Source organism: Ranitomeya imitator, chromosome 1, assembly GCF_032444005.1.
Source record: "Ranitomeya imitator isolate aRanImi1 chromosome 1, aRanImi1.pri, whole genome shotgun sequence".
NCBI lineage: Eukaryota > Metazoa > Chordata > Amphibia > Anura > Dendrobatidae > Ranitomeya > Ranitomeya imitator.
In genome coordinates, this window is record NC_091282.1 from 247214205 (window position 1) to 247240876 (window position 26672).

Below are 26672 nucleotides of genomic sequence, written 5' to 3' on the forward strand. Positions count from 1 at the left end.
TTAATCCCCCTTGTTCACATCTGGCAGCTGTCAATTTGCCTCCAACGCTTTTCCTTTCACTTTTTCCCCATTATGTAGATGGGGGCAAAATTGTTTCGTGAATTGGAATGCGCGTGGTTAAAATTTCGCCTCACAGCATATCCTATGACACTCTCGGGGTCCAGACGTGTGACTGTGTGCAAAATTTTGTGGCTGTAGCTGCGACAGTGCAGATGCCAATCTTGGACAAACAAAGAAAATACAGACCAAAAGTTTGGACACGCCTTCTCATTTAGAGATTTTTCTGTATTTTCATGACTATGAAAATTGTACATTCACACTGAAGGCATCAAAACTATGAATTAACACATGTGGAAATATATACTTAACAAAAAAGTGTGAAACAACTGAAATTATGTCTTATATTCTAGGTTCTTAAAAGGAGCCACCTTTTGCTTTGATGACTGCTTTGCACACTCTTGGCATTCTCTTGATGAGCTTCAAGAGGTAGTCTCTAGGAATGGTCTTCCAACAATCTTGAAGGAGTTCCCAGAGATGCTTAGCACTTGTTGGCCCTTTTGCCTTCACTCTGCGGTCCAGCTCACCCCAAACCATCTCGATTGGGTTCAGGTCTGGTGACTGTGGAGGCCAGGTCATCTGGCGTAGCACCCCATCACTCTCCTTCTTGGTCAAATAGCCCTTACACAGCCTGGAGGTGTGTTTGGGGTCATTGTCCTGTTGAAAAATAAATGATGGTCCAACTAAACGCGAACCGGATGGAATAGCATGCTGCTGCAAGATGCTGTGGTAGCCATGCTGGTTCAGTATGCCTTCAATTTTGAATAAATCCCCAACAGTGTCACCAGCAAAGCAAAGCCCAAACAAGTCTCTTCTGCATGTTGCCTGTCCTTAGCAGTGGTTTCCCAGCAGCTATTTTACCATGAAGGCCTGCTGCACAAAGTCTCCTCTTAACAGTTGTTGTAGAGATGTGTCTGCTGCTAGAACTCTGTGTGGCATTGACCTCGTCTCTAATCTGAGCTGCTGCTAACCTGCGATTTGAGGCTAGTGACTCAGATAAACTTACCCTCAGAAGCAGAGGTGACTCTTGGTCTTCCTTTCCTGGGGCGGTCCTCATGTGAGCCAGTTTCTTTGGGGACACTTTCAAAGTTTTCCCAATTTTTCGGACTGACCTTCATTTCTTAAAGTAATGAAGGTCAGTTGTTTTTCTTAGCTGCTTTTTTCTTGCCATAATACAAATTATAACAGTCTATTCAGTAGGACTATCAGCTGTGCATCCTCCAGACTTCTGCACAACACAACTAATGATCCCAACACCATTTATATGGCAATAAATCCGACTTATTAAACCTGACAGGGCACACCTGTGAAGTGAAAACCATTCCTTTTGAAGCTCATCAAGAGAATGCCAAGAGTGTGCAAAGCAGTCATCAAAGCAAAAGGTGGCTACTTTGAAGGACCTAGAATATAAGACATAATTTCAGTTTCACACTTTAAGTATATAATTCCACATCTGTTAATTCATAGTTTTGATGCCTTCAGTGTGAATGTACAATTTTCATAGTCACGAAAATACAGAAAAATCTTTAAATGAGAAGGTGTCCAAACTTTTGGTCTTTACTGTACATGCATGCATGCATGCATGCACACATACATACACACACATTCAGCTTTATATATTAGATATTGTGTGTGTGTGTGTGTGTATACCGTATATACATATAACTGCTGGTAATTAGGAGGATGTGTGTTAATGCCTATAATCCATAGGTCACCCAAACAATGGCCCAAGGAGAGTAGTCCAATGTATCTAGAAATCCCCTAAAGATCCGCTGCTGTACAGCGATATGCAATTCATTATTTTTGTTAAATGCATTATAATCCCACACTGAGGTTTGTGGCAGGGCTACTTTACGTCATGTCCTTTACTTGCCTGCAATAACTTCTGTGCTGGCATTTCAATTGTACTTGAGTTACAATGTAGCACAGTTATTTGCCTATTTTGTAGTATTCTTGTTTCATACAGGTATCTGTGGCAAATAACGGCTTCCATCTTTTAACACTGATTTTTATTAAGTTTTTCCTAAAATGTGCATTACTTATGATGACTTTTATATTGTTTTGGTTTCTAACGACCAAGGCAGGCACCATAGAAAAAATACCATGTTCTGGTCAGCAGTGTAAAGGATACTAAGCAAAATAACACAAGAAATAGGTACATTGTAAAAACAGGGCACAACAATTACCAAGTAAATAAACAAAAAAGCACACAAATTTTATTTATGGATTACAAAACTACAGTATATGAAGACAAGCCTAAGATAAAACAAAGTGCACAGAAGTAGAAACAACCACGTGTCTGACCATAATTCACTAAGATGCAACCCCAAAATATAGGTACAAGGTATAACCGCAGCTATAGCAGAAAATGAGCAGACGCAATATTCTAATGGGACCAAACATACAATAGTGATGATGAGCCAGATGTGCTATAAAAAGCATGGGAAAAATGGAAACCCATAATATATGTGAAAAAGGAGGCCTATAGGTGGCTAAAGAAAAAGATGGAGTATATGTAGTTGAAACAGACGAAATCTGTCAAATTCCAAATATGAAGCAAAGTGTAGAACTTGTAACGTGAAAAATGGTCATCTTCATAGAAAAGTGCGGAAAAAAGTCTGCAGGGGATTTATAAGAGGGAGAGTGTGTATGTATGTATGTATGTATGTATGTATGTATATAAAAGTGAATTTAAAGTACCGTACACAATTAACGTGAACGAACTTTAAGAATGCTCCTTCTCGATAATTACGCAGTCTAATCTGGCTGCCATTCACCTGATGAACGAGCAAAAGCGTTTGTTGGGTGAAATGATCTTTGTTCTCGACAGCGCAGGACTCACACTTCTGAGAACAATATAAACCTATGTGCATTGAGCAATCTATTACTGCTTATTCCTTATTTATCTGAAGTGGAGTCGGCCGATGGATTGCCTCCACCCATCCTGAGAATAGAAGAGGCCACAGTGCTGATTTAGGACCTATAAATTATAAAATATCAGCCCGTGGCCTCTTTTAGTCTCAGGATGGTAGCAGCCTGAGGTTGGACCCTTATATAAATTGATGGCATCTCCTAGAGCTGTCTGATCACATTTTATAGAACGAATACCCTTTTAAAAAATGAAGAATATCTGGGGGTCATCTAGTCACTGAAGTAGTTTACATGATTCACTACATCTTTTTTTTTTTTTTTTTTTTTTTTTTTTTTTATAAACAAAGTACATTTCCCATTCTTGTCATAATATTGTTTAGTCCCCCAAATCTTGAAGAGGGTCAAGGTGGAATATATCTGGAGGGCTCATGCAGATCTTATGATAGGACATATGTTCCTCTTAATCTAAATGTAAAGGTCAGACAGGAACAGGATGTTCTGCCGAAGTGCGAGGATCCATTTTATGACTTTCCAAGTATAGGAGATCATATTAATAACTCTCAAGGCGGATAGGTTTTTAGTACAGAAAGGGACCAGTGATTACAGCCAATGTGTCTGGGCAGGTTTCGCTGACCTTCTGAACAGCGCTTGTGGAGGCAGAGAAACCTGATGCTGATTTATAGAAAATGACACTGCACAGACTGATGATCCACTGCACTGGAAATACAATGTAATGAGGGATCTAAAAGAGGTTGTTTAATTTTAAAACCCCAGCCTTGTAAACAATACTAGGAAATTCTGGGTTAACAGAAGGTCTCTCTTGTTCCAAACACAATTTTTTTTTTTTTCCTAATTTGATAACGGTTTGTGTCATTCTTTGTGCGGTGTTACATAGGCAACCCATTGATTTTAGTGTGTATATATGTGTGTGTATGTATATATATATGTGTGTATGTACATATATATATGTGTGTGTGTGTATGTATATATATGTATATATATGTATATATATGTATATATATATATATATATATATATATATATATATATATATATATATATATATATATATATATATATATATATATATATATATATATATATATATATATATATATATATATATATATATATATATATATATATATATATATATATATAGTGGCCCGATTCTAATGCATCGGGTATTCTAGAATATGCATGTCCCCGTAGTATATGGACAATGATGATTCCAGAATTCACGGCAGACTGTGCCCGTCGCTGATTGGTCGAGGCAACCATTATGACATCTACGTCGATACTGTGCCCGTCGCTGAATCAGAAACGTGGGATTTCTACATCCTTTATGACATCATCGTCGCTGTGCCGGTCGCTGATTGGTCGAGGCCTGGCGGCCTCGACCAATCAGAGACGCGGGATTTCTACGTCGATACTGTGCCCGTTGCTGATTGGTCGAGGCCGCCAGAGAGCCGGGATTTCCAGGACAGACAGACAAACAGACAGAAAAACCCTTAGACAATTATATATATATATATATATAATATATAGATAGATAGATAGATTGTGGCCCGATTCTAACGCATCGGGTATTCTAGAATATGCATGTCCCCGTAGTATGTCATCGTCGCCATGGCAACCATTATGACATCTACGTCGATACTGTGCCCGTCGCTGAATCAGAAACGTGAGATGTCTACGTCCTTTATGACATCATCGTCGCTGTGCCCGTTGCTGATTGGTCGAGGCCAGAAAGACAGACAGACGGAAAAACCCTTAGACAATTATATATATATATACACACACACACACACACACACACACACACACACACACACACACACACACACACACACACACACACACACACACACACACACACATATATATATATACATATATACATATATACATATATACATATATACATATATACATATATACATATATATATATATATATATATATATATATATATACACACCCCCGATTCTACGCATCGGTTATTCCGGAATATATGTATATAGCGGCCACATAGTATATAGGAGCCATGTAGTATATAGCAGACAAATACTACGTGGCCTGTGCTACATACTATGTGGCTGATACATACATACATACATACATACATACATACATACATACATACATACATACATACATACATACATACTGTAGAATAACTGATGCGTTAATACAGGGCACGCAGTATATAACACAGCCCACATAGTATCTAACCCTGGCCACGTAGTATATAGCAGCCATGTAGTATATAGCACAGCCCACATAGTATATGACACAGCCCACATAGTATGTAACACTGGTCACGAAGTATATAGCAGCCACGCAGTATATAAAACAGCCCACTTAGTATATAGCAGTGTGGGCACATATCCCTGTTAAAAAATAAAATAAAGAAAAAAATTAAAATAAAAAATAGTTATATACTCACCCGCCGGGATCCAGCGAAGCTGTGCCGATGCTCGTGCGGCTGCCGCCATCTTCCATTCCCAGGATGCATTGCGAAATTACCCAGATGACTTGGTGGTCTCGTGAGACCGCTAAGTCTTCTGGGTAATTTCGCAATGCATCTCTGGGAACGGAAGCTGGCGGCAGCCGCGCACGTCTCGGCGGACTACAGAAGGTGAGAATAGCAGGTTTTTTTGTTTTTTTTTAAATTATTTTTAACATTAGATCTTTTTACTATTGATGCTGCATAGGCAGCATCAATAGTAAAAAGTTGGTCACACAGGGTTAATAGCAGCGTTAACGGACTGTCAAACCAATCTAATCAGTTTTTATGAAGAGGTAAGCTATAGACTGGACCACGGTGAGTCATTGGACGTGGTATATCTCGATTTTTCCAAAGCGTTTGATACCGTGCCGCACAAGAGGTTGGTACACAAAATGAGAATGCTTGGTCTGGGGGAAAATGTGTGTAAATGGGTTAGTAACTGGCTTAGTGATAGAAAGCAGAGGGTGGTTATAAATGGTATAGTCTCTAACTGGGTCGCTGTGACCAGTGGGGTACCGCAGGGGTCAGTATTGGGACCTGTTCTCTTCAACATATTCATTAATGATCTGGTAGAAGGTTTACACAGTAAAATATCGATATTTGCAGATGATACAAAACTATGTAAAGCAGTTAATACAAGAGAAGATAGTATTCTGCTACAGATGGATCTGGATAAGTTGGAAACTTGGGCTGAAAGGTGGCAGATGAGGTTTAACAATGATAAATGTAAGGTTATACACATGGGAAGAGGGAATCAATATCACCATTACACACTGAACGGGAAACCACTGGGTAAATCTGACAGGGAGAAGGACTTGGGGATCCTAGTTAATGATAAACTTACCTGGAGCAGCCAGTGCCAGGCAGCAGCTGCCAAGGCAAACAGGATCATGGGGTGCATTAAAAGAGGTCTGGATACACATGATGAGAGCATTATACTGCCTCTGTACAAATCTCTAGTTAGACCGCACATGGAGTACTGTGTCCAGTTTTGGGCACCGGTGCTCAGGAAGGATATAATGGAACTAGAGAGAGTACAAAGGAGGGCAACAAAATTAATAAAGGGGATGGGAGAACTACAATACCCAGATAGATTAGCGAAATTAGGATTATTTAGTCTAGAAAAAAGACGACTGAGGGGCGATCTAATAACCATGTATAAGTATATAAGGGGACAATACAAATATCTCGCTGAGGATCTGTTTATACCAAGGAAGGTGACGGGCACAAGGGGGCATTCTTTGCGTCTGGAGGAGAGAAGGTTTTTCCACCAACATAGAAGAGGATTCTTTACTGTTAGGGCAGTGAGAATCTGGAATTGCTTGCCTGAGGAGGTGGTGATGGCGAACTCAGTCGAGGGGTTCAAGAGAGGCCTGGATGTCTTCCTGGAGCAGAACAATATTGTATCATACAATTATTAGGTTCTGTAGAAGGACGTAGATCTGGGTATTTATTATGATGGAATATAGGCTGAACTGGATGGACAAATGTCTTTTTTCGGCCTTACTAACTATGTTACTATGTTACACCGCGGCATAATGGAGCCATTAACCCTGTGTGAGCACTGACTAGAGGGGAGTATGGAGGGGGCACTGATAGAGTAGGAAGGGGCGAACTCGTGACCGGACTATGCCTGTCGCTGATTGGACCAGACAGACTGAAGTGGCCCTTAGAAAATATATACCGTATATATATATATATATATATATATATATATATATATATATATATATATATATATATATATATATATATATATATATATATATATATATATATATATATATATATATATATATTTATTTGCCTAATCGACCTCCGCCGCTCCTTCTCATGCCTAGCTGTGGCCCCCGCAGGTCTTCACGTCTTCCTCTTGTGTGGTCACTCTTCACTTTGATTTTTAGTGAGCACTGATTGGGTGCTTCCTTTCTAGACTAGGGAGCCTTCAAACAAGTAAGCGAAGAACCCATTAATACCTAATTGCCTTCTTCCCAGAAGGGCGCTTTTATTTTATTTCTGCGAGTCCATGAGAGGTCAATTGCAAATAATTTGGTGTGCTGTATACAGTGGAAAATGATCATGTTTTTTGGCCACTTGCATTGTGGACATGTGTGGTTTCCAAGAAATGGTGATAGCTCCTACTTTTGAAGTCCCCACAGATCTGAATTTTTAGAGGTTGTCCTGTGACAAAATGGGGTTTCTCTGTGAGATTACACAAAAATATAACTTTTTTTAATTGAAGTCTTTTAAAGATGAAAAAATTGATCGGCTAGGTACTTGTTTTGGGTGAAGCCTGGTGTAGTGTTAAGCCTCTTTTAAAATGCCTAATAATGTTTCCATTCCTGATGGTCACACATGCACAGACTCACTGACTTCATTGTGTTTGGGTGGCAAATAGGCCGATTCATCAAGACACACACTACCTTTTTTTTTGTTTAAATAGTTTTTTTATTGAAAGCAAATGTGAACAATACAATTTATGCATTTTCCAGTATTTTGCAAAATTTTAACATTTTCCAAGCCCCCAACAATCCCAACAAAACCCAACCCCCCCCTCCCCTGACAGCTCATACCCAGTTATACTTTTGTTACCAGTATTGATGGTTCTTTGAGCCATTTGACTCACTTATGTCCGCTTGTTCCTCTAGCACTCTCTTCCTTTCAGAGGCCCTCATCCTCCCATTTCCCATAACTACTCATCCCAGCTCGAGCCACGGAGACCACATTTTGTCAAATGTTTCTATTTTCCCACGTCTTTTATAGACCCCCTTTTCCAAATTGAGACCATATTTAACATAATTCAGGAATTCACCCCTTGTAGGCGGTTCCTCTTTGATCCAGTTCCTTGCTATTACCTTCCTTGCCATATATAATAGCCTAGCTATTGCTATCTTCCAGGTGTTATCCACTCTGATTTCCTCTACATGTCCCAGTATACACACTATCGGATCCCTCGGCACTCTGCATTTATACGCCCCTTCCACACGGCTCATTACTACCAACCAGAAAGCAACCAGTCTTGGACATGTCCACATCATGTGGTATATTCCTGCATTCTCAGTCCCACATCTCGGGCATTCGGAGTCAGCACGCAACCCCGCTCTGTGCAACACTTCCGGTGATTTATAGACTCTGTGTAAGATGTACAGCTGCGATAGTCTGTACGGCTCACTCAGTGACACTCGTGGAACCCACTCCAACACCGACTCCCAGGTTTCATCCTCCATTGGGCCTAAATCTCTTTCCCATTTCGCTCTCGCTTTTAAAGGGAAGTCTAGCAGATGTGCATGTAGAAGGTCCTTATAAAGGGTGGTAATGACTCCCCTTGTGGACCCTTCCCCACACACGTATTCCAGAACTATGTCCTCCTGGATCTCAATACCACCACCCTTGTTCTGAGCTTTAAAAGCATGTTTCATCTGAGCATATTGATATTCCCCAGTCGGTCTCAGTCCAAACTCCCCTTGCAGCTGCGAAAAGGACTTTAATCCTTGTTGTTGAATTATCTGAGCCACCAAGTGGATTCCTTTGGCCTGCCACTCCGCCAGCACTCCAAGGGCCGCAAACTCAACCAAATTATTATTAAACCATATCGGTGTAAATTTAGTCAGCCCCGTGACCCCCCGAATCTGTCGCAGTCTAGTCCATAATTTATATATCAAAAACATAGTTGGGTATAATTTCCCCAATGCATCCAAGGAACCATCCTCCAGACACTGCGCTACCGGTCGTCGGTCCGTCATCCCCTCCATCAAGTGCTGTACCGCACTGGAAGACGCCTCCCGCGCCCAGCCCTTCAAATGTTGGCTCTGGGCTGCAAGAAAATATAACTCAGGATTAGGTAAAGCCAATCCTCCATCTTCCTTGGGTCGCTGAAGCGTCTCCAGGCGAATACGTGGGCACCGCCTCCCCCATATCAGACTTCTAAATAGAGCATTAATCTGCCGGAATTTCCCACGTGGAATCCAAACTGGCGCATTATGTAGGACGTAGAGTAATTTGGGCATCACAACCATTTTAATGAGATTAACCCTACCTACCACCGATAAGTGTAATTTATTCCACGCATCCACTTTTGCTTTAAGAGCGCCCATGAGAGGTGTCAAATTCCTATATAAAAACTCTGTAACTGGCATCGAGATCCATATTCCCAGGTATTTGAAAAGGGATACTACCTTAAGCCGCCCCTCTCCCAATGGCTCACTTCTACTCTCCTCCACCTCATCCACCTCAAAGAGGACCGATTTATCCCAGTTTATCCTCAATCCCGATAAGTCTCCAAATTTCCCAACGATCTCGATAGCCCCCTTCAAGGCTTCATCCGGGTCCGCCAGGAACAGTAAGATGTCATCTGCATATAATGCAATCTTCTCCTCCACACTCCCATATCTGAACCCAGGGACCTCATCCGATTGCCGGATCTTGGCGGCCAGTGGCTCCACAGCTAAGGCAAACAGAAGGGGCGACAGTGGGCAACCCTGCCTCGTACCTCTGGCCAGCTTTATAGGCTGAGAAAGCTCCCCATTCACTCTAATTCTAGCTGTTGGTAGTGAGTATAACAGTTGAGTCCACGCCACAAATTGCGGGCCAATACCCATACATTTCAACACCCGCCAGAGATATCCCCACTCCACACTGTCAAACGCCTTATGGGCATCCAAGGATGCAATAACCCTTCTGCCACAATTGTCAGACTTCAGCTGCAGGTTCATATGCAGCCTCCGCAGATTAACCGCTGTAGATCTGTCAGGCATAAAACCAGATTGATCCGGATGTACAAGGTTAGCAATGACGCTGGACAAACGGGTAGCTAACACCTTGGCCAAGAGCTTGACATCGATGGTTAACAGAGAGATTGGCCGATATGACTCAGGCTTCCCCAGATCCTTAACACACACTACCTTAATGAATGCTGAACCTCTCCTGAGTGGTGTGCGCCTCCATGGAGTACAATTACTGGCGTACAAAATGCCCCGCTACACCCCGGCTCCTCCCAGTTCTGCCCATTTCAGTGGAGTTAATTCAAACTGGCATGAAAATGCCAGAAGCTGCTAAAGTTTTGCCAACTCTGCTGCAGACAAAAAAGCCTTTTCAAAGGTTCTACAACAGTTTTCGGCTTTTGTGCAGACCAGCCGTTAAAGCGAATCTGTCAGAGGGTTGTTACTATGTAGTCTGAGGGCAGTATGAGGTAGGGGCTGATGTGCGGACTTCCGGGATGTCACTTATTAGACACTGTGCTGTTGTTCAATACAATAAGTATTTTCTCAGCTGAAGATGGTGTATCTATCACTACCGGACTAGCATCCCAGCGCCTCCGGGTTCAGCCATGACCCCAGCACTGATTAGCAGCCTGCTGTGAATATACAATGTACATAGAGAGCTGTGGTCTAGGTAAAGTTGGCTTTTGAGCTCTTCTACATCTACTGCAGAGATTGTATCACATCTGCTGTACCTAAATAAAGTGATACATCGCTGGATTCAGGGTCTCTTTCTCTACATCAGTCTGCTCTCAGATGAGGTAGCACAAAACCTGCTGACAAATTCCCTCTAAAAATGATCAGAACAAGAAGCGCCTACTTATTGCCAGCACTGAGTATATTAGATGGATGTTCTCAGAGGGAATAAAACAGTGCATCAGGGGGCACTATACAAGTATTCTTTAATCATGGGACAGCCTCTTTAAAGTATTACTTTGTTAATTATATTATGTAATACTTCATTAGTAGATTAGGAGAGCATCCTTGCTATAAACTTCCTGGCTGTGTGAAGCCTTAATTTGTAGTAGAAGCCCCTAACAAATGCTGCCAAATCTTCTGTTAGGGCAGACTGGTATTAAAGGCTTGTACAATCTTGCTAGTATTATTCAGGCCCTGTTCACATAGTAGGGCCTCATTCACGCTTCCGTGTTTTTACCACAAGTGTGTGATCAACAGTGGTTTTTCATGGATGGATAAATAAATTATAAAGCTTCTCTTATATTTTTGCAATGTGGGAATTTAGATTGTGAGCCCCAACGGGGACAGTGATGATAATGTGTGCAAACTGTAAAGCGCTGCAGAATATGTTAGCGCTATATAAAAATAAAGATTATTATTCTTATTATTATTATGTCATATACAGACCGCACACAAATGTCTGAGCCCAAAGAAGGCGCTCTGCACTCCCAATGCAATTAAAGATATGTATTGTGTTTTATTAGAATAACAAAGTGAAAGGTTTTGTTTTTTTAATCCTCAGGCCTTTCTCATTGGATTGTGTGGTAACAATGGGCATGTTTAGGGCACTATTGGGAGTGCTGAGAGCCTACTTACTATATTTTAAAGGGATTGTCCAGTCAAAACCGACAAGTCTGCAGTCAGTGTGTGACAGCAGAGTTATGAATCCCCTCAGCGCACACACTGTGCGCTGCGGGGATTCGCCTGTTTCAGACCGGAGGGTATGTTTATGCATTATACATACTCCCGGCTAGTAGGCATGGTCTCACTCCATACACTTGTATTGAGCAAGACCGTACCCCATCTAGTGATGTGGCCGGCCAGTAGACTATGGATTATGTATGGAGAGCGAGGCCACCTCCACTGGCCGGGAGTGTGTATCACTCCTACATACCCTCCGGTCCCGGGTCTGAAACTGGGGTGTTACCGGCAGTACACATTGCGTGTTCTGGGGGGATTCAGAAGTCTTATTTTTCATGGTAATACAAAACCATATATATTTTGCTGCGATTTTTAAATATTTCAAACAAAACACCGCTTGATCTCATCATGAAAATAAGTGCTTTTAAAGGGAAGGTGCCACCAGTTTTCTTGTAGATATTTTTTTTTTTCGTGAAACTAAGCTTAAAATAGTAAATAAAATGTATTAATGCAATGTTTGCACTGTTTGCAAACATTTCTATATGAAAAATATATATTTTCTTACAAATGGGCGGAGGCTGTGAGCTGTGAATATGTGCGGGTGTCCGTGTGTGTGTGTGTGTGTGTGTGTGTGTGTGTGTGTGTGTGCGTGTGTGTGCGCGTGCGGGAGCAGGGAGTATACTGCTGGTTTATTTTTTTTATTTTTTTTCAGGAGATTGAGGGTGTTGCATGGATTAGCTGATTAATAAAGATGAGAAACTGTGTAGTGATTTATTTAATTAAAATACTTTATTCTGGCTGTGTGTTTATTTAACCCCTTAACTATAGGATTAGTAATGGATAGGTGTCTTATTGATGCCTCTCCATTACTAAGCCAGCTTGATGTCACCTTACAATACAACGGTGACATTAACCCCACAAATATTACCCATATGACACCTCTACAGGGTTGTGGGAAGAGAGAGGCAAAGTGCCGGAATTGGCGCATCTTAGAGATGCTCCATTTCAGGGGTGGCTTTGAGCTGGTGTTTGTAGCCGGGGAAGGGGGTGGGTGCAATATCCATGGCCCCTTCTTAGGCTATTAACATCAGCCCGCAGCTGTCTGCATAACCTTTTCTGGTTATTAATTATAGGGGGACCCCACATTGTTTTTTGGGGGGTCCCCTTATTTTAATGGCCAGTAAAGGCTAAATATACAGCTGTCGGCTGATATTCATAGCCTGGGAAGATCCTTGGGTATTAACCGCTTCCTTGGCTATAAACATCATATAGTTCCCACATAATACCGCCATATAGATCACACATAATAGCGCCATATAGTTCTCATACAATACCATCATATAGATCACACATACCGCCACAGTGTTCTCATAATACCGCCATATAATTCTCACATAATACCGCCATATAGATCACACACAATACCGTTAGATCACACACAATATCGTTATATAGATCACACACCCCATGTAGATCACACATAAAACCACCATATAATTGTCACATAATAATGCCACATAGATCACACATAATCCCACAATATAGTTATCATATAATAGTCATATATTTTTTACATTATTCCACCATACTGATCAAACATAATACCACCATACAGATCACATATAATACCGTCATATAGATCACACATAATGCCATAATACAGATCACACAATACTTGTCCGCATCAAGTGTAGTCTATATGACAGTACTATGTAAAAAATATATATGGCGGCATCATGTGTGATCTATATGGCAGTATTATGTCATAAATATATATGGCGGTATACTGTGTGGTCTTTATGGGAGTATCATGTGATAAATAGATATGGCAGCATTATGCATGATCCATATGGCTGGTCTATGGGGGGGGGTCACAGTGAGATATACGGTGGAGGGAGCAGAGTATTTCAGGAGAGCAGTGTGCTGGTCTATGGTGGGAGTGTGCGCACGCTGACACACACACAACTGTATACTTGTGGCTATTAAAATGGGGGACCCCAAACAAAAAAAATTACGTGGGGTCCCCCTATAATAACCAGCAAATGTTATGCAAACAGCTGCGGGATATAAATAGCCTAGGAAGGCGCCATGGATATTGCCCCCCCAGGCTAAAAACCATCAGCTCTCAGCCGCCCCAGAAATGGCACATCTATTAGATGTGTCTTTTCTGGCACTTTGCCGGGCTCTTCCCACATGCCCTGTAGCAGTAGCAAGTTGGTTTCACATTTATGGGGTTGATGTCACCTTTCTATTGTCAGGTGACATCAAACCCACAGCTTAGTAATGGAGAGGCGTATGTAAGACACCTATCCATTACTAATCCTATAGTTGTATTGTAAATAAAGACACACCCAGAATAAAGTCCTTTCTTAATCTTAATTAAACTATACTTACCGAACGCATAATCCCCGAATCCCTCGTCTCCTGCAACAAAAATAAAATAAACCACAAATATTCCTCACCTGTCCGCCGAGAACATAATCCATAATGTCCCACGACGATCCTGATCACTTTGAGAGCAGTCACATCAGTGATATGACTGCTCTCAAAGACAGTCGGCGATACACTGACAGGAGGTGGATCACTGCGCCGCCGTGAGTGTTTTTTTATTTTTATGTGAATATGTATGTAATGTAACTTTTTTTTTTTTTTTTAAACTGTGAGCACAGGTAGCGGCAGATGATACTACTCTCCCATCAGACATAGCCCAATGGGAGCAGTAGTCTCATCGGTCCGCGCCTGCTTTTTTACAGCAGGTCACCGCTGCAGGTCAGTCAGCTGCGGAATCACACTGACATCTGCCAGCATGATCCCGCAGCGCTGTGACCGACAGTACCGGCGGTAGCGTTACCGCAGGTGACAGTCACAGCTCTGGGGGTCACCCTGACATTTCAGCATGACCCCCGCAGCTCCTGTTATCGCAAGCACTGAGCTGTGTGTGCAATGGGGAAAGACATGGAGGGGGAGAGGAGTGCATAGGAGGGAGAGCGACCCATGGGGAGTGAGACATGCAATGGGGAGAGGAGGGAGAGTGACCCATGGGGAGTGAGACATGCAGGAGGGAGAGGAGCGAGAGTGACCCATGGGGAGTGAGACATGCAGGAGGGAGAGGAGCGAGAGTGACCCATGGGGAGTGAGACATGCAATGGGGAGAGGAGGGAGAGTGACCCATGGGGAGTGAGACATGCAGGAGGGAGAGGAGCGAGAGTGACCCATGGGGAGTGAGACATGCAGGAGGGAGAGTGACCCATGGGGAGTGAGACATGCATTGGGGAGAGGAGGGAGAGCGACCCATGGGGAGTGAGACATGCAGGGGGGAGAGGAGGGAGAGCGACCCATGAGGAGTGAGACATGCAGGGGGAGAGGGAGAGCGACCCATGGGGAGTGAGACATGCAGGAGGGAGAGGAGGGAGAGCGACCCATGGGGGAGTGAGACATGCATGGGGAGTGAGACATGCAGGGGGAGGGAGAGCGACCCATGGGGAGTGAGACATGCAGGGGGATAGGAGGGAGAGCGACTCATGGGGAGTGAGACATGTAGGGGGGAGAGGAGGGAGAGCGACTCATGGGGAGAGAGACATGCAGGGGGAGAGGAGTGCATAGGATCGAGAGCGACCTATGGGGATAGACTTGCAGGGGGAGAGAGCGAACAGGCACAGGGGGATGGAGAGCACACATGGGGCGAGAGACAGCACCCATGGAGAGAGACAGTCACCTCCAGGGTCACAGAGGGAGATATATGGTGGAAGGAACAGGGTGACTGCAGCACAGAGTATTTCAGGAGAGCAGTGTGCTGGTCTATGGGAGATCACAGGACATATATGGGGGAAGGGTATGTGATCCCTGTTGTGTGCATGCTACTTCTCTCCTGTTTTGTGACAAACATTCTTGCCACCCCCACCTTAATCCCTGTCCTGTCAGCTGCCCTGCTCTCTCTCTCTCTCTCTCTCCAGGTGTCAGCTCCCTCTCTCTGCAGAATGTGAGTGCAGCTTACTGGAGATCACCGGGACTGTGTGTGAGGGGGAGGCTGAGACAGAGCAGGAGAAGCACACAGGGCAGCGTGTGAGAGCAGAGGATGTCTGCTCAGGACACACAGTGCAGGGCCTGGAGAACAGAGGAGCAGGGAGGTAAATCACCCGCACTCCCCACTCTCCATCCTCCGGCTCCAGTGAGCGCTTCTTCTGTCCTGCGATAGAGAGTAAGTGAAACTCGGCAGATAGCACTGGGCTATAATAAAATGGTGGTCAGTCACACCTACAGCAGTGAGTTGTGCAGCCCACAGAGGCGTGCCCTGCTCACTGCTAATGCTGCTGCAATGTTAGAGAGAGGGTCTGTGGCGGTCTATTATCTCCTATGTCCATGGGGTGCCATAATATGACACTGATAGTGTCATGCTACTGCTGTGAAACCAAGATGTCAGCCCCCAGTGCCTTCTTTAAACTCATATAACACATGAAATCTGTTTCACATGCATTTAAAACTTGGTTATAACAGCATGTTATGCTACATTACAGTGATTTATTAATGATCTACAAACGCGGTACCTTCCCTTAAGCTTACTACAGTTTTTTGTTCTTTGCTTCAGTTGCTGTATAACCATGAATTGGTCCATAAGCATTTCACTTTTGTTTCCTTCAAGGAAGCAGCACTGCCTGCTTGGTGGTTCTGGATAGAAGAAGTCATCGTTTACACACAGCAAACTTAGGAGATTCTGGTTTCTTAGTGGTACGGGCCGGAGAAGTAGTGCATCGGTCAGATGAGCAGCAGCATTACTTCAACACTCCATTCCAGCTGTCTATAGCGCCTCCTGAGGCTGAAGGTGTGGTACTCAGTGACAGGTGGGTGTCCATGTACCTGGCGATGACTAAATAATATAAAGTTCCTTTTTACTTAGCATTGAGCTCCTATTTTTCTATCCATTCCTGGCCCCTTTACACCGCTATAGTTGGTGATGATCCCTACTACTCCAGTATGCATGGCCTATTCCAAGACTGAGTAACATTCTAAAGAACTGCAGAACTGATTTTAAGCACGTTGACATTAGAAATAAAATAAGCCTAAAAATGACATTTTTGAATAATACAGGAGTTTCAGCTGTGTCAACTGAGGACCACCCATATACTATAAATGTCAGGTGGTCCACGTTCTACTCTGCAGTGATATTCTTAAAACGTTACTGCATAGTAGAGCAACTACACAACATTGTGTGTTAGTATGGAGTCCGGCTGTCTGACACAGCCAGACTCCCCATAGTAAAGGCAAGTTTATTACCGTCTCTTCCTTCTCTATCGCTGTATAAATGGCACTGAACAAGCTATGTGTATACAGAGTAAAGTGTAAGGAGGGAGCAGGAGCAGCTGGGTCCTTGGAGACGGTCAGCTCTATGCAGCTGTGAGGCTGAATTTTCCCTGCAATTGGCTGAAATAAATGAAAAATGTCTGAAAAAAGTGTCCAATATCTATATAAAATGGTTGCAGAAAGGGATTTATGATTTAAAACTTATTTTAATGGTCCTTTGTGGTCATAAAAAATAAACACATTTCCTTTATTTTCCCACTGATATCAAAGGAAAAAAATGAGTATAAAAAGACCATAAAACTAGTCCCTATGTATCACAAAACTGATGTGAAAACAAGAGAAAAATGTACAATCCTTTTAAAAATATTTAGAATTGAGAGTCCTCAGTGGTTGATACCTTTTAATGGCTAACTGAATCCTTTTAAACCGCTTGAAGGAAGAAAAATGAAAATGTGCCTGGTCAGGAATAGGGGCAAATGGCCTGGTCTTGAACAGGTTAAAGATGCTGCAATCGTGCTGTGGACTGAGGAGCATGTGCTGGATGGGATTCCTCATTCCCTTTGAGCAGAACTGTAGGCATGTGATCAAAGTGGTCTCATGTTGCTTTCACATCAGTGTGAAAATTTCCAGCAGCACACTGTGTTCTTGCAAGGGAAAGCAACAGTACACTTGGCAGGGAGCTGTGTGTTAGATTTAGATGGGAGTGTTCAGATGGCAGCCGTTCATAGGATGCGTGCAGGATCCTTCCCCCAGCCCATCGGATGGCACACCATGCACATTCAGCAGGAGGCTGACCATTGTACTGAACCTTGATATGTAAATGTTCTAACGCACAACAAAAAAAGATATAGTAGAGTAATAAAACAACTGGTTATAATAGATCAATAATGGGTACATTATATTAATGTAGTTGTAGCACAATTCTCTATTCTGTATGTATATCAGAGGAGACGCTAATGTTTCTTCTCATTCTCCTCCGTGCAGTCCGGATGCAGCAGACAGCAGCTCATTTGATGTTCAGCTCGGTGACATTATTCTAACAGCTACTGATGGACTTTTCGACAATATGCCGGATTATATGATTCTTCAAGAGTTAAAAAAGTTGAAGGTATGCAGCCATATGTGACCAAATTTAGGATTTGCATTTATTGTGGTATGTCCTGATTTCACCTAACAGCCATATCAATACTTTTCTCCTTATGAATAAACTAGATTTTGGCCCGATTCTAGCGCATAGGGTATTCTAGAATATGCATGTCCTTGGCGTAGTATATTGCCCAGTGACGTAGTATACTGCCCAGCCACGTAGTATATTGCCCAGCCATGTATGTAACAGGTTAAAAAAGACTTTAAAAAATAAACATATACTCACCTTCCGAGGTGCCTCTTGTAGTCCTGGCGCCTGTGTGCTGTGCACGCGGCAGCTTCCGGTCCCAGGGTTGGTATGAGCGCAGGACCTGTGATGACGTCACATGACAGTGATGTCATGGAAGGTCCTTCTCATATAGCATCCTTGGCACTGGATAATAGTTTACTAGATAAACTTAATTGCTCTGAGGAAGGTCCATGTTGGACCGAAAACATTCAGCAATTGATTTGTTTGTCAGGATGTGAAATAAAACAGTTTTATCCTTCAAAAATATCGAGTGCCAAGTTTTTCATATAATCCTTGGCACCGGAGCCTGTCGCTTGCACTGCCGAGGACACCGCGCAGATCGGAGGGTGAGAATAACGTTTTTATTATTATTATTATTTGTAACATTAGATCTTTTTACTATTGATGCTGCATACGCATCATCAATAGTAAAAAAGTTGGTCACACAGGGTTAATAGCTGCGTTAATGGAGTGCGTTACACCGTGGCATAACGCGGTCCATTAACGCTGCCATTAACCCTGTGTGAGGGCTGACTGGAGGGGGAGTATGGAGCGGCCATTTTGCTGCCGGACTGTGCCCGTCGCTGATTGGTCGTGGCAATGGCCGTGACCAATGAATATCTGTGACAGAAAGACAGAAGGACAGAAATACAGAAGTGACCCTTAGACAATTATATAGTAGATAATGGCTAGTAATGCTGGTTCCAATGCCTGTCAATGACAATAAGGGGCAGTAGATTAGTCCCCTTGACATTAGAGACCAGTCATTGAACATATGATGTTGCAGTGTCTATTTTAGGTTGGTGACCTTTCTAATGATGGATTTCCTCCTTCTCTCCAGAATGCAAACTATGAAAGTATACAGCAGACGGCACGCAGCATTGCTGAGCAAGCCCATGACCTGGCATATGATCCCAATTACATGTCACCATTCGCACAGTTTGCCTGTGACTATGGATTGAATGTCAGAGGTGAGACAGTCTGTGTATATATAACGCACAGGAAAGAGTCTGGGAGTTTGTATATATGCAATTATTGCATGCTATTCAACATGACACACAAAGCTCCAAAATAATCAAAAAAATGCAATTCAACAATTGTTTTTTTTTTTTATTTACCATTTTCACTATATGGTAATATGGTAAAACTGACCGAGCAGTATGATTCTCCAGGTCAGTACGAGTACGCAGATAACAAACATGTAAAGTTTTATTTAAGTGATGAAAAAAATTCCAAAATTTGTATGAAAACGTTTTTGCGTTTGTCACCATTTTCTGAGACCTGTAGTGTTTCCATTTTTCAGAATATGGGGCTGTGTGATGACTTTTTGTGTCCTGAGCTGATGTTTGATTATACCATTTTGATGTAGATACAAAGTTTTGATTCAGTCAACACAAAAAAGAAAGGCTTCCTGCACGTACCACGCTGAGAAGGATATCAAAGTTCTTTTATTTCATCTGTGCGACAAAAAACTTTGAGGACATGCAGGCTTAGGAGGCATGAGGGAGTGCAAGGGTGGATGTTTTTTGTTTTTTTTCTTTTCAAAGACAATGTTTTGATTGCCTCTTATTGCATTTTATTTCAATCTGGCGGCTGACAAAAAAGCGTAATTATGGCTTTTCGAATTATATTTTTCTCGTGGTGCTTTTTAGTAATTGGATTAACTTATTTTGTTTTGATCAGACATTTCAGAATGCAGTGATAACAAATGTGTGAATGTATATATTTTTTTTTATATTCTATAATTTGTAATTGTTTTGTTTTCAATGGGACAAGAGAAGTGATTTCAACTTTTTTTTCCTTCATATTTTTAACCCCTTCACGAGATGCGCCGTACTAGTAGTGCGCATGTCGTGTTTTTGCCTTTGATGTGGAATCACAAACCGCACGCATGCTGTTAACCCGCTAAGATGTTCAAATCACCCCCCTTTCGCCCCATTTAAAATAAAACAAAAAAATCACATACACATATTTGGTATCACCCAATGTATCAATATAAAAAATGAATTAACCCGATCACTAAATGGTGTAATGAGAAAATGTAAAGATGCCAGAATTACGCTTTTATTTATTTTTTTGTTTGGTCGCTGCAACATTGCATTAAAATGCAATAACGAGCGATCAAAAGATCATATCTGCACCAAAATGGTATCAATAAAAACGTCAGCTTGGTGGGCAAAAAATAGGCCCTCACCCAACCAGAGATCATGAAAAATGGAGACACTACAGGCCTCGGAAAATGACACAACTTGTTTAACAAATTGTGTATTTTTTGGGGGTGTCTATAAACTCGTAATGACCTGAAGAATCATAATGGCAGGTCAGTTTTAGCATTTGGTGAACATGGTAAAAAGAAATCCAAAAAACAGTTGTGGAATTGCACTTTTTGTAATTTCGCCGCACTAGGAACTTTTTCCCGTTTTTTTTTTTTTTTTTTGAGTACACGTCATGGTAAAACCAATGGTTTCAGCCTTCACATGGCCGCACTGACAGAAAAATAAAGTTATGGCTCTGGGAAGAAGGGGAGCGAAAAACAAATGCAAAAACGAAAAAGGGCTCCGTCATGATGGGGTTAAAATCGTATATATAAAGGACTTGAAGCTGTGATAATGTGATCGCCTGAGCAATACATCAACACTGTTATGTATAGCAGAAATCATGATCTCTTATGAATGCTGGCCACGAGCCTGCGTTGACAGGAGTATCGTAATGTCTGTCATGACAATCCTTTTTCCCCCACAATCAAGTGACAGGACAGTATTAATGACGAGCTTCCAGCCAGTAAAGACTGCTGATTAAATCGGCTATCATGTACAGGGAAAGATGCGGCCTCCGCGTCTGAGCCCGTATCAAGGTCAAGGACTCTACAAATGACGTCGTATGTTGTGAAGGGGTTAGAATTCTGGGATAAAGGAAGCCCACACTTTCCATACAGACTTGGGCTTTCCTGATGTCTGCTGTACACAGATTATTTTATTTTTTTCTCTTAAAATTGAAGTCATGGTCGGGCTATTCACAAATGATGAAATCTGTAAATTCTTGTCACAACTTGCAAATTCTTGTCCATATTTGCGAGCAGTTTGGTTGTCACTTTGAACCCTTCTATATAAAACCCCTGGCAAAAATTATGGAATCACCGGCCTTGGAGGATGTTCATTCAGTTGTTTATTTTGTAGAAAAAAAGCAGATCACAGACATGGCACAAAACTAAAGTCACTTCAAATGGCAACTTTCTGGCTTTAAAAAACACTAAAAGAAATCCAGAACAAAAAAATGTGGTAGTCAGTAATGGTTACTTTTTAAACCAAGTATGGGGAAAAATTATGGAATCATGAAAAGCAAACAAAAAAACACTAACCATCTCAAGTATTTTGTTGCACCAACTCTGGCTTTATAACAGCTTGCAGTCTCTGAGGCATGGACTGTGTCAAACAGTACTCTTCATCAATCAATCTTCATCAATCTGGCTTTCTCTTTCTCTGATTGTTGTTGCCAGATCAGCTTTGCAGGTTGGAGCCTTGTCATGGACCATTTTCTTCAACTTCCACCAAAGATTTTCAATTGGATTGAGATTGAGATTTGCAGGCCATGGCAATTGACCTTATGTCTTTTTTTTTTTTCCAAGGAATGTTTTCACAGTTTTTGCTCTGGCAGGGTGCCTTATCTTGAAAAATGATTTCATCATCCCCAAACATGCTTTCAATTGATGGGATAAGAAACATTTCTAAAATATCAACATAAACCTGTGCATTTATTGAAGATGTAATGATAGCCATCTCCCCAGTGCCTTTACGTGACATGCAGCCCCATATCATCAATGACTGTGGAAATTTGCATGTTCTCTTCAGGCAGTCATCTTTATAAATCTCATTGGAACGGCTCCAAACAAAAGTTCTAGCATCATCACCTTGCCCAATGCAGATTCGTGATTCATCACTGAATATGACTTTCATCCAGTCATCCACAGTCCATGATTGCTTTTCCTTAGCCCATTGTAACCTTGTTTTCTTTGTTTAGGTGTTAATGATGGCTTTCGTTTAGCTTTTCTGTATGTAAATCCCATTTCCTTTAGGCGGTTTCTTACAGTTCGGTCACAGACGTTGACTCCAGTTTCCACCCGTTCGTTCCTCATTTGTTTTGTTGTGCATTTCCTGTTTTGGAGACATATTGCTTTAAGTTTTGACGCTTTGATGTCTTCCTTGGTCTACCAGTATGTTTGCCTTTAACAACCTTCCCATGTTGTTTGTATTTTTTTGCAACATTGCGTGATGATTTATCCTCTTAAGCGTTTAATAATCCTCTCCTTTGTTTCAATTGAAATCTCTTGTGTTGGAGCCATGATTCATGTCAGTCTACTTGGTGCAACAGCTCTCCAAGGTGTGATCACTCCTTTTTAGATGCAAACTAACAAGCAGATCTAATTTGATGCAGGTGTTATTTTTGGGTATGAAAATTTGCAGGGTGATTCCATAATTTTTTCCTCAGAATGGAGTGATTCCATAATTTTTCCCCTATGCTTGGTTAAAAAAAAAGTAACCATTACGGACTATCACATTTTTTGTTTTTGATTTCTTTTAGTGTTTCTTAAAGCTAGAAAGTTGCCATTTGAAATGACTTTAGTTTTGTGCCATGTCTGTGATCTGCTTTTTTTCTACAAAATTAAACAACTGAATGAACATCCTCCAAGGCCGGTGATTCCATAATTTATGCCAGAGGTTGTAGATAAGTATAGAGTGAGCTGATCTGCAGTAGCCATTTCACATTGAATAGCGCTGAACAGCACCGCCCCATTTAATGTTATTACTATGCTGATATAGCGCTATCATCTTCTACAGTGCTTTACAGATTTTGTCATCACTGTCTCTATTGGGGCTCACAATCTATATTTCCTATCGGTATGTGGGAGGAAACCCACTTAAACATGGTGAAAACATACAAACTCTTTGTAGATTTTGTTCTTTGTGGGATGTCAGAATCCCAGCGCTGCAAATCTACAGTGCTGACCGCTTAGCCACTGTACTGTTTACATCTGGCGACCACCAGGACTAATATCTGATTAGTGACTGTTATCGGACCCCCACCAATCTGACATTAATAACCTAGGATAGATCGGCGGCATTTTATGCCAGGACAACCTTTTTAACTTCTTAATTATACAGACAAGTTTTGCTTCTGAGCTTTTCGTGTTTTCACGCCAGTTCCTGAGCCTATACGATTCACCCGTAATATCCCTATGCCATACATTGTGTCCTGGGATGAGGCTGCTGTATTAAATTAAGCTGATAGCTAATACACAATTTTGCAATTGGATATTGATTTGTTGACCATTATTGACCATTATTAACCATTTTTATTCTCTTGCTTGCTTGATAGCATCATATAGATTTCAGATTATAGTGGATAATGTCTACTACGAATGTATGTATCTGCTGTGTACAACTAAAACAAAATTATATTACTGTACTTTTTTTTTTTTTTTTTTCTTTAGGAGGGAAACCGGATGACATCACTGTTCTTCTGTCAATTGTAGCTGAATATACAGACTAAAATACCTGGAACATCTGCTACAAATTTAGTGTTCTGTTTCTTTCTCTATAACCCTTGAACTTCTAATTTTGTTATACTGTATCCTGCTGGCAGGACTGCAATTTTTCAGCATATTTCATTGGTTATTTCGAAAACCATGCCGTCTGCGGATTACAACAGAGGGCGATGTTAAAACCACTACTGCTAGAATGGTTGTGATCTACAGAAAGCTTATATTTTCCTTCATCACCCAACTAGGAGCAACATAAGGACGTGCCTCTGTATAAAGCAGCGCTTTCATCAGGACACTGGGTTTTGTTTGTCATTTTTTCATTTTGTCAAAAAGCACATTTAGGATCCATTCAAAATTAGGAAAATACGGATTCTGTAATTCATGAATTTCCTGTTTTGACATTTAGTAGATATTGAATTCCCCGTCATCATTTTGCATCTTTTGAACCTTGACTAGAAGCCTTTTTATATTCTGAACTGCTGTACTATACAACACAAGAAGTTCCTTCAGATGTTTGTGTTATTTTTAAGACTACTTAACTTAAAGCCATGTTTATATATGTGTTATATACAGATCTGTATATAATATATATTTTGGGTAACATTTCGTGACTATGCAGTGAAATTCTACCTGTCACTTCAGTTTTGGGTGTAAGTCGGTCACCTTAAAGGACTTTACTGTATTTTGAAGATTGCAACTCAGAAATATTGCGTGACTGTAATTTCATTGTATTTTATACGTGTGTTGTGTGTAATGTTACCTCAGATTGTATATTAACGTTTTTCTTCATTTTTGTGAAATTGTATATTTGCATACCTATGTTGGGCTTTTATTTAAATGTTAACATGTACCATGTACATGTCATAATGATAGCACATCATGCTTGTAACAGGCATTAAATTCTCAATGAGTTATTCATGTGTACGCAGTTAAGAAATGTATGTTCTCTTGCTAACCTATTGTCTTGTCTACACAAGGTCACGTTGAATGACTTCTGATATTGCCTTAACTGCCCAAAACTTGACTAAGCAGGAAAACCAGCATATGTTCTAAAAAAAAAAACATGAATTTTCAATGGAAATTTGACTTTCATTGCAGCTTGCCTTATTCATCCTCCTCATTCACGGTTCACAAGCTGGGCCGTTACCTCTTTTTACTTCTATACCTACATGCTAATACACTTTCTTTCACTTTTCTGAGATTTTATCCAGGGAGAAAACCTCTAAAGACCCCAATACACATTAAAGTGGCTGAATGTGACAATTTTGGCAGGATCAGCCAAAAATCTTAAGTATATGGGCCCTTTCAACTGATTAGGCAATTTCAATTCAGTTGGCTGATCATTTTGTTTAGTGGGAAGACCACCCGCTGTCCCATGATTCTGACTGGGGCTCTCTCATAGTGGATATAAGGGGGAGTTGGGAGAGATGGCTGGCAGCTGAACTACAGTTAAACTGATAGCTATCTTGTGAATGGCCAGCTTGTCGACATGGCTACTAGCCTGGAGTACCTCATTTGTTAGCGCAGGGTAAAGTAAAGGTCCAGTTTTTAGTATACATGTGCTGTACAATTCTTTATAACTAGAACTGAAGGGGCACTCTGCTGATTAGTGCCATTGGCCCCTGCTCAGTGTGGATTAAACCTGGCACTCCAGGTAATAGTGGCCTGGTATTGACAGTAACCACTAGTTCCAAAAAAGGTTACCATCCTTGACACAACTTTCCTAGTGCCCTTAAAGTGGAAGTAAGGAATGTCAGATGGTGCTTAAAAATAAATATTTTTGCAAATTACTGCCTATTAAAATTTTCAGCTGCCTTTTTTTTTCTCTTTAGATCAGGGGTGTCAAACTGCATTCCTCGAGGGCCGCAAACCATGCGTGTTTTCAAGATTTCCTTAGCATTACACAAGGTGCTGCAATCATTATGTGTGTAGGTGATTAAATTATCACCTGTGCAGTACAAGGAAATCCTGAAAACATGACCTGGTTGCAGCCCTCGAGGAATGCAGTTTGACACCCCTGCTTTAGAAGGTAATAATTTTGTTTACAACTCGTTGCCTAAGAAACCGACCACTGGTGTTCTCTTGCTTGTAAACACTGTGCTCTTAAGATGGCTGGGATTAGGCGTTAACCGTGTGTTACATGGATCCTGGCCAGCATCAAAACATTTATTACAGGCGCTATAGAAAAGAGCTTGCAAGCGCTGCACGTGTTCTGCTTTTTCTGCCTTCTAGGCAACGATCTGTAAGCAAAAAAAAAAAAACTAGTATCTCACAGCTGAAAATGTTAATTGCAAAATTGCTTATATTGCAAGAACTATATGACAATAACTTTTTAAAGATATGAGCAACCCTTTAACATCTAGACCTTATTGGTCACGCTTTTTCAATGTCAATTAGGCACATTATAAATTGTTTGCTGGAATTGAAAATGATGTAACAATTCTCTCCCCAATCAAGCAAGTGTTTGTTTGCATCATCCCACCATGAAATCCCTCCCCTGGAGATCTATAATTGCTGTGATAGTTTAATCAATTAGTGCATTTACTAATTTCACTGTCGGGAAATAACATTTTGGAATCATAAATCCAAGATTACGGACAACCAGTTATTTGTCATATTGGGCTAAATATTGTTATAGTTGGGTCTATTTGTTACCTATGTTTT

General features: G+C 41.3%; 1 protein-coding gene across 1 annotated transcript in view; it reads left to right on the forward strand.

Annotated features, from left to right (window-relative positions):
• Window positions 1-24932, forward strand: part of PPTC7 (protein phosphatase targeting COQ7) — a 62897-nt gene extending 37965 nt beyond the window's left edge. Inside the window, exons 3-6 of the mRNA XM_069755164.1 lie at window positions 16436-16634; window positions 18079-18202; window positions 19311-19440; window positions 23958-24932. Coding sequence (XP_069611265.1) covers window positions 16436-16634; window positions 18079-18202; window positions 19311-19440; window positions 23958-24016 — 512 coding nt within the window. The 3' untranslated portion in view covers window positions 24017-24932. The remainder of the gene's footprint in view (window positions 1-16435; window positions 16635-18078; window positions 18203-19310; window positions 19441-23957) is intronic.
• Window positions 24933-26672: the final 1740 nt, after the last annotated feature.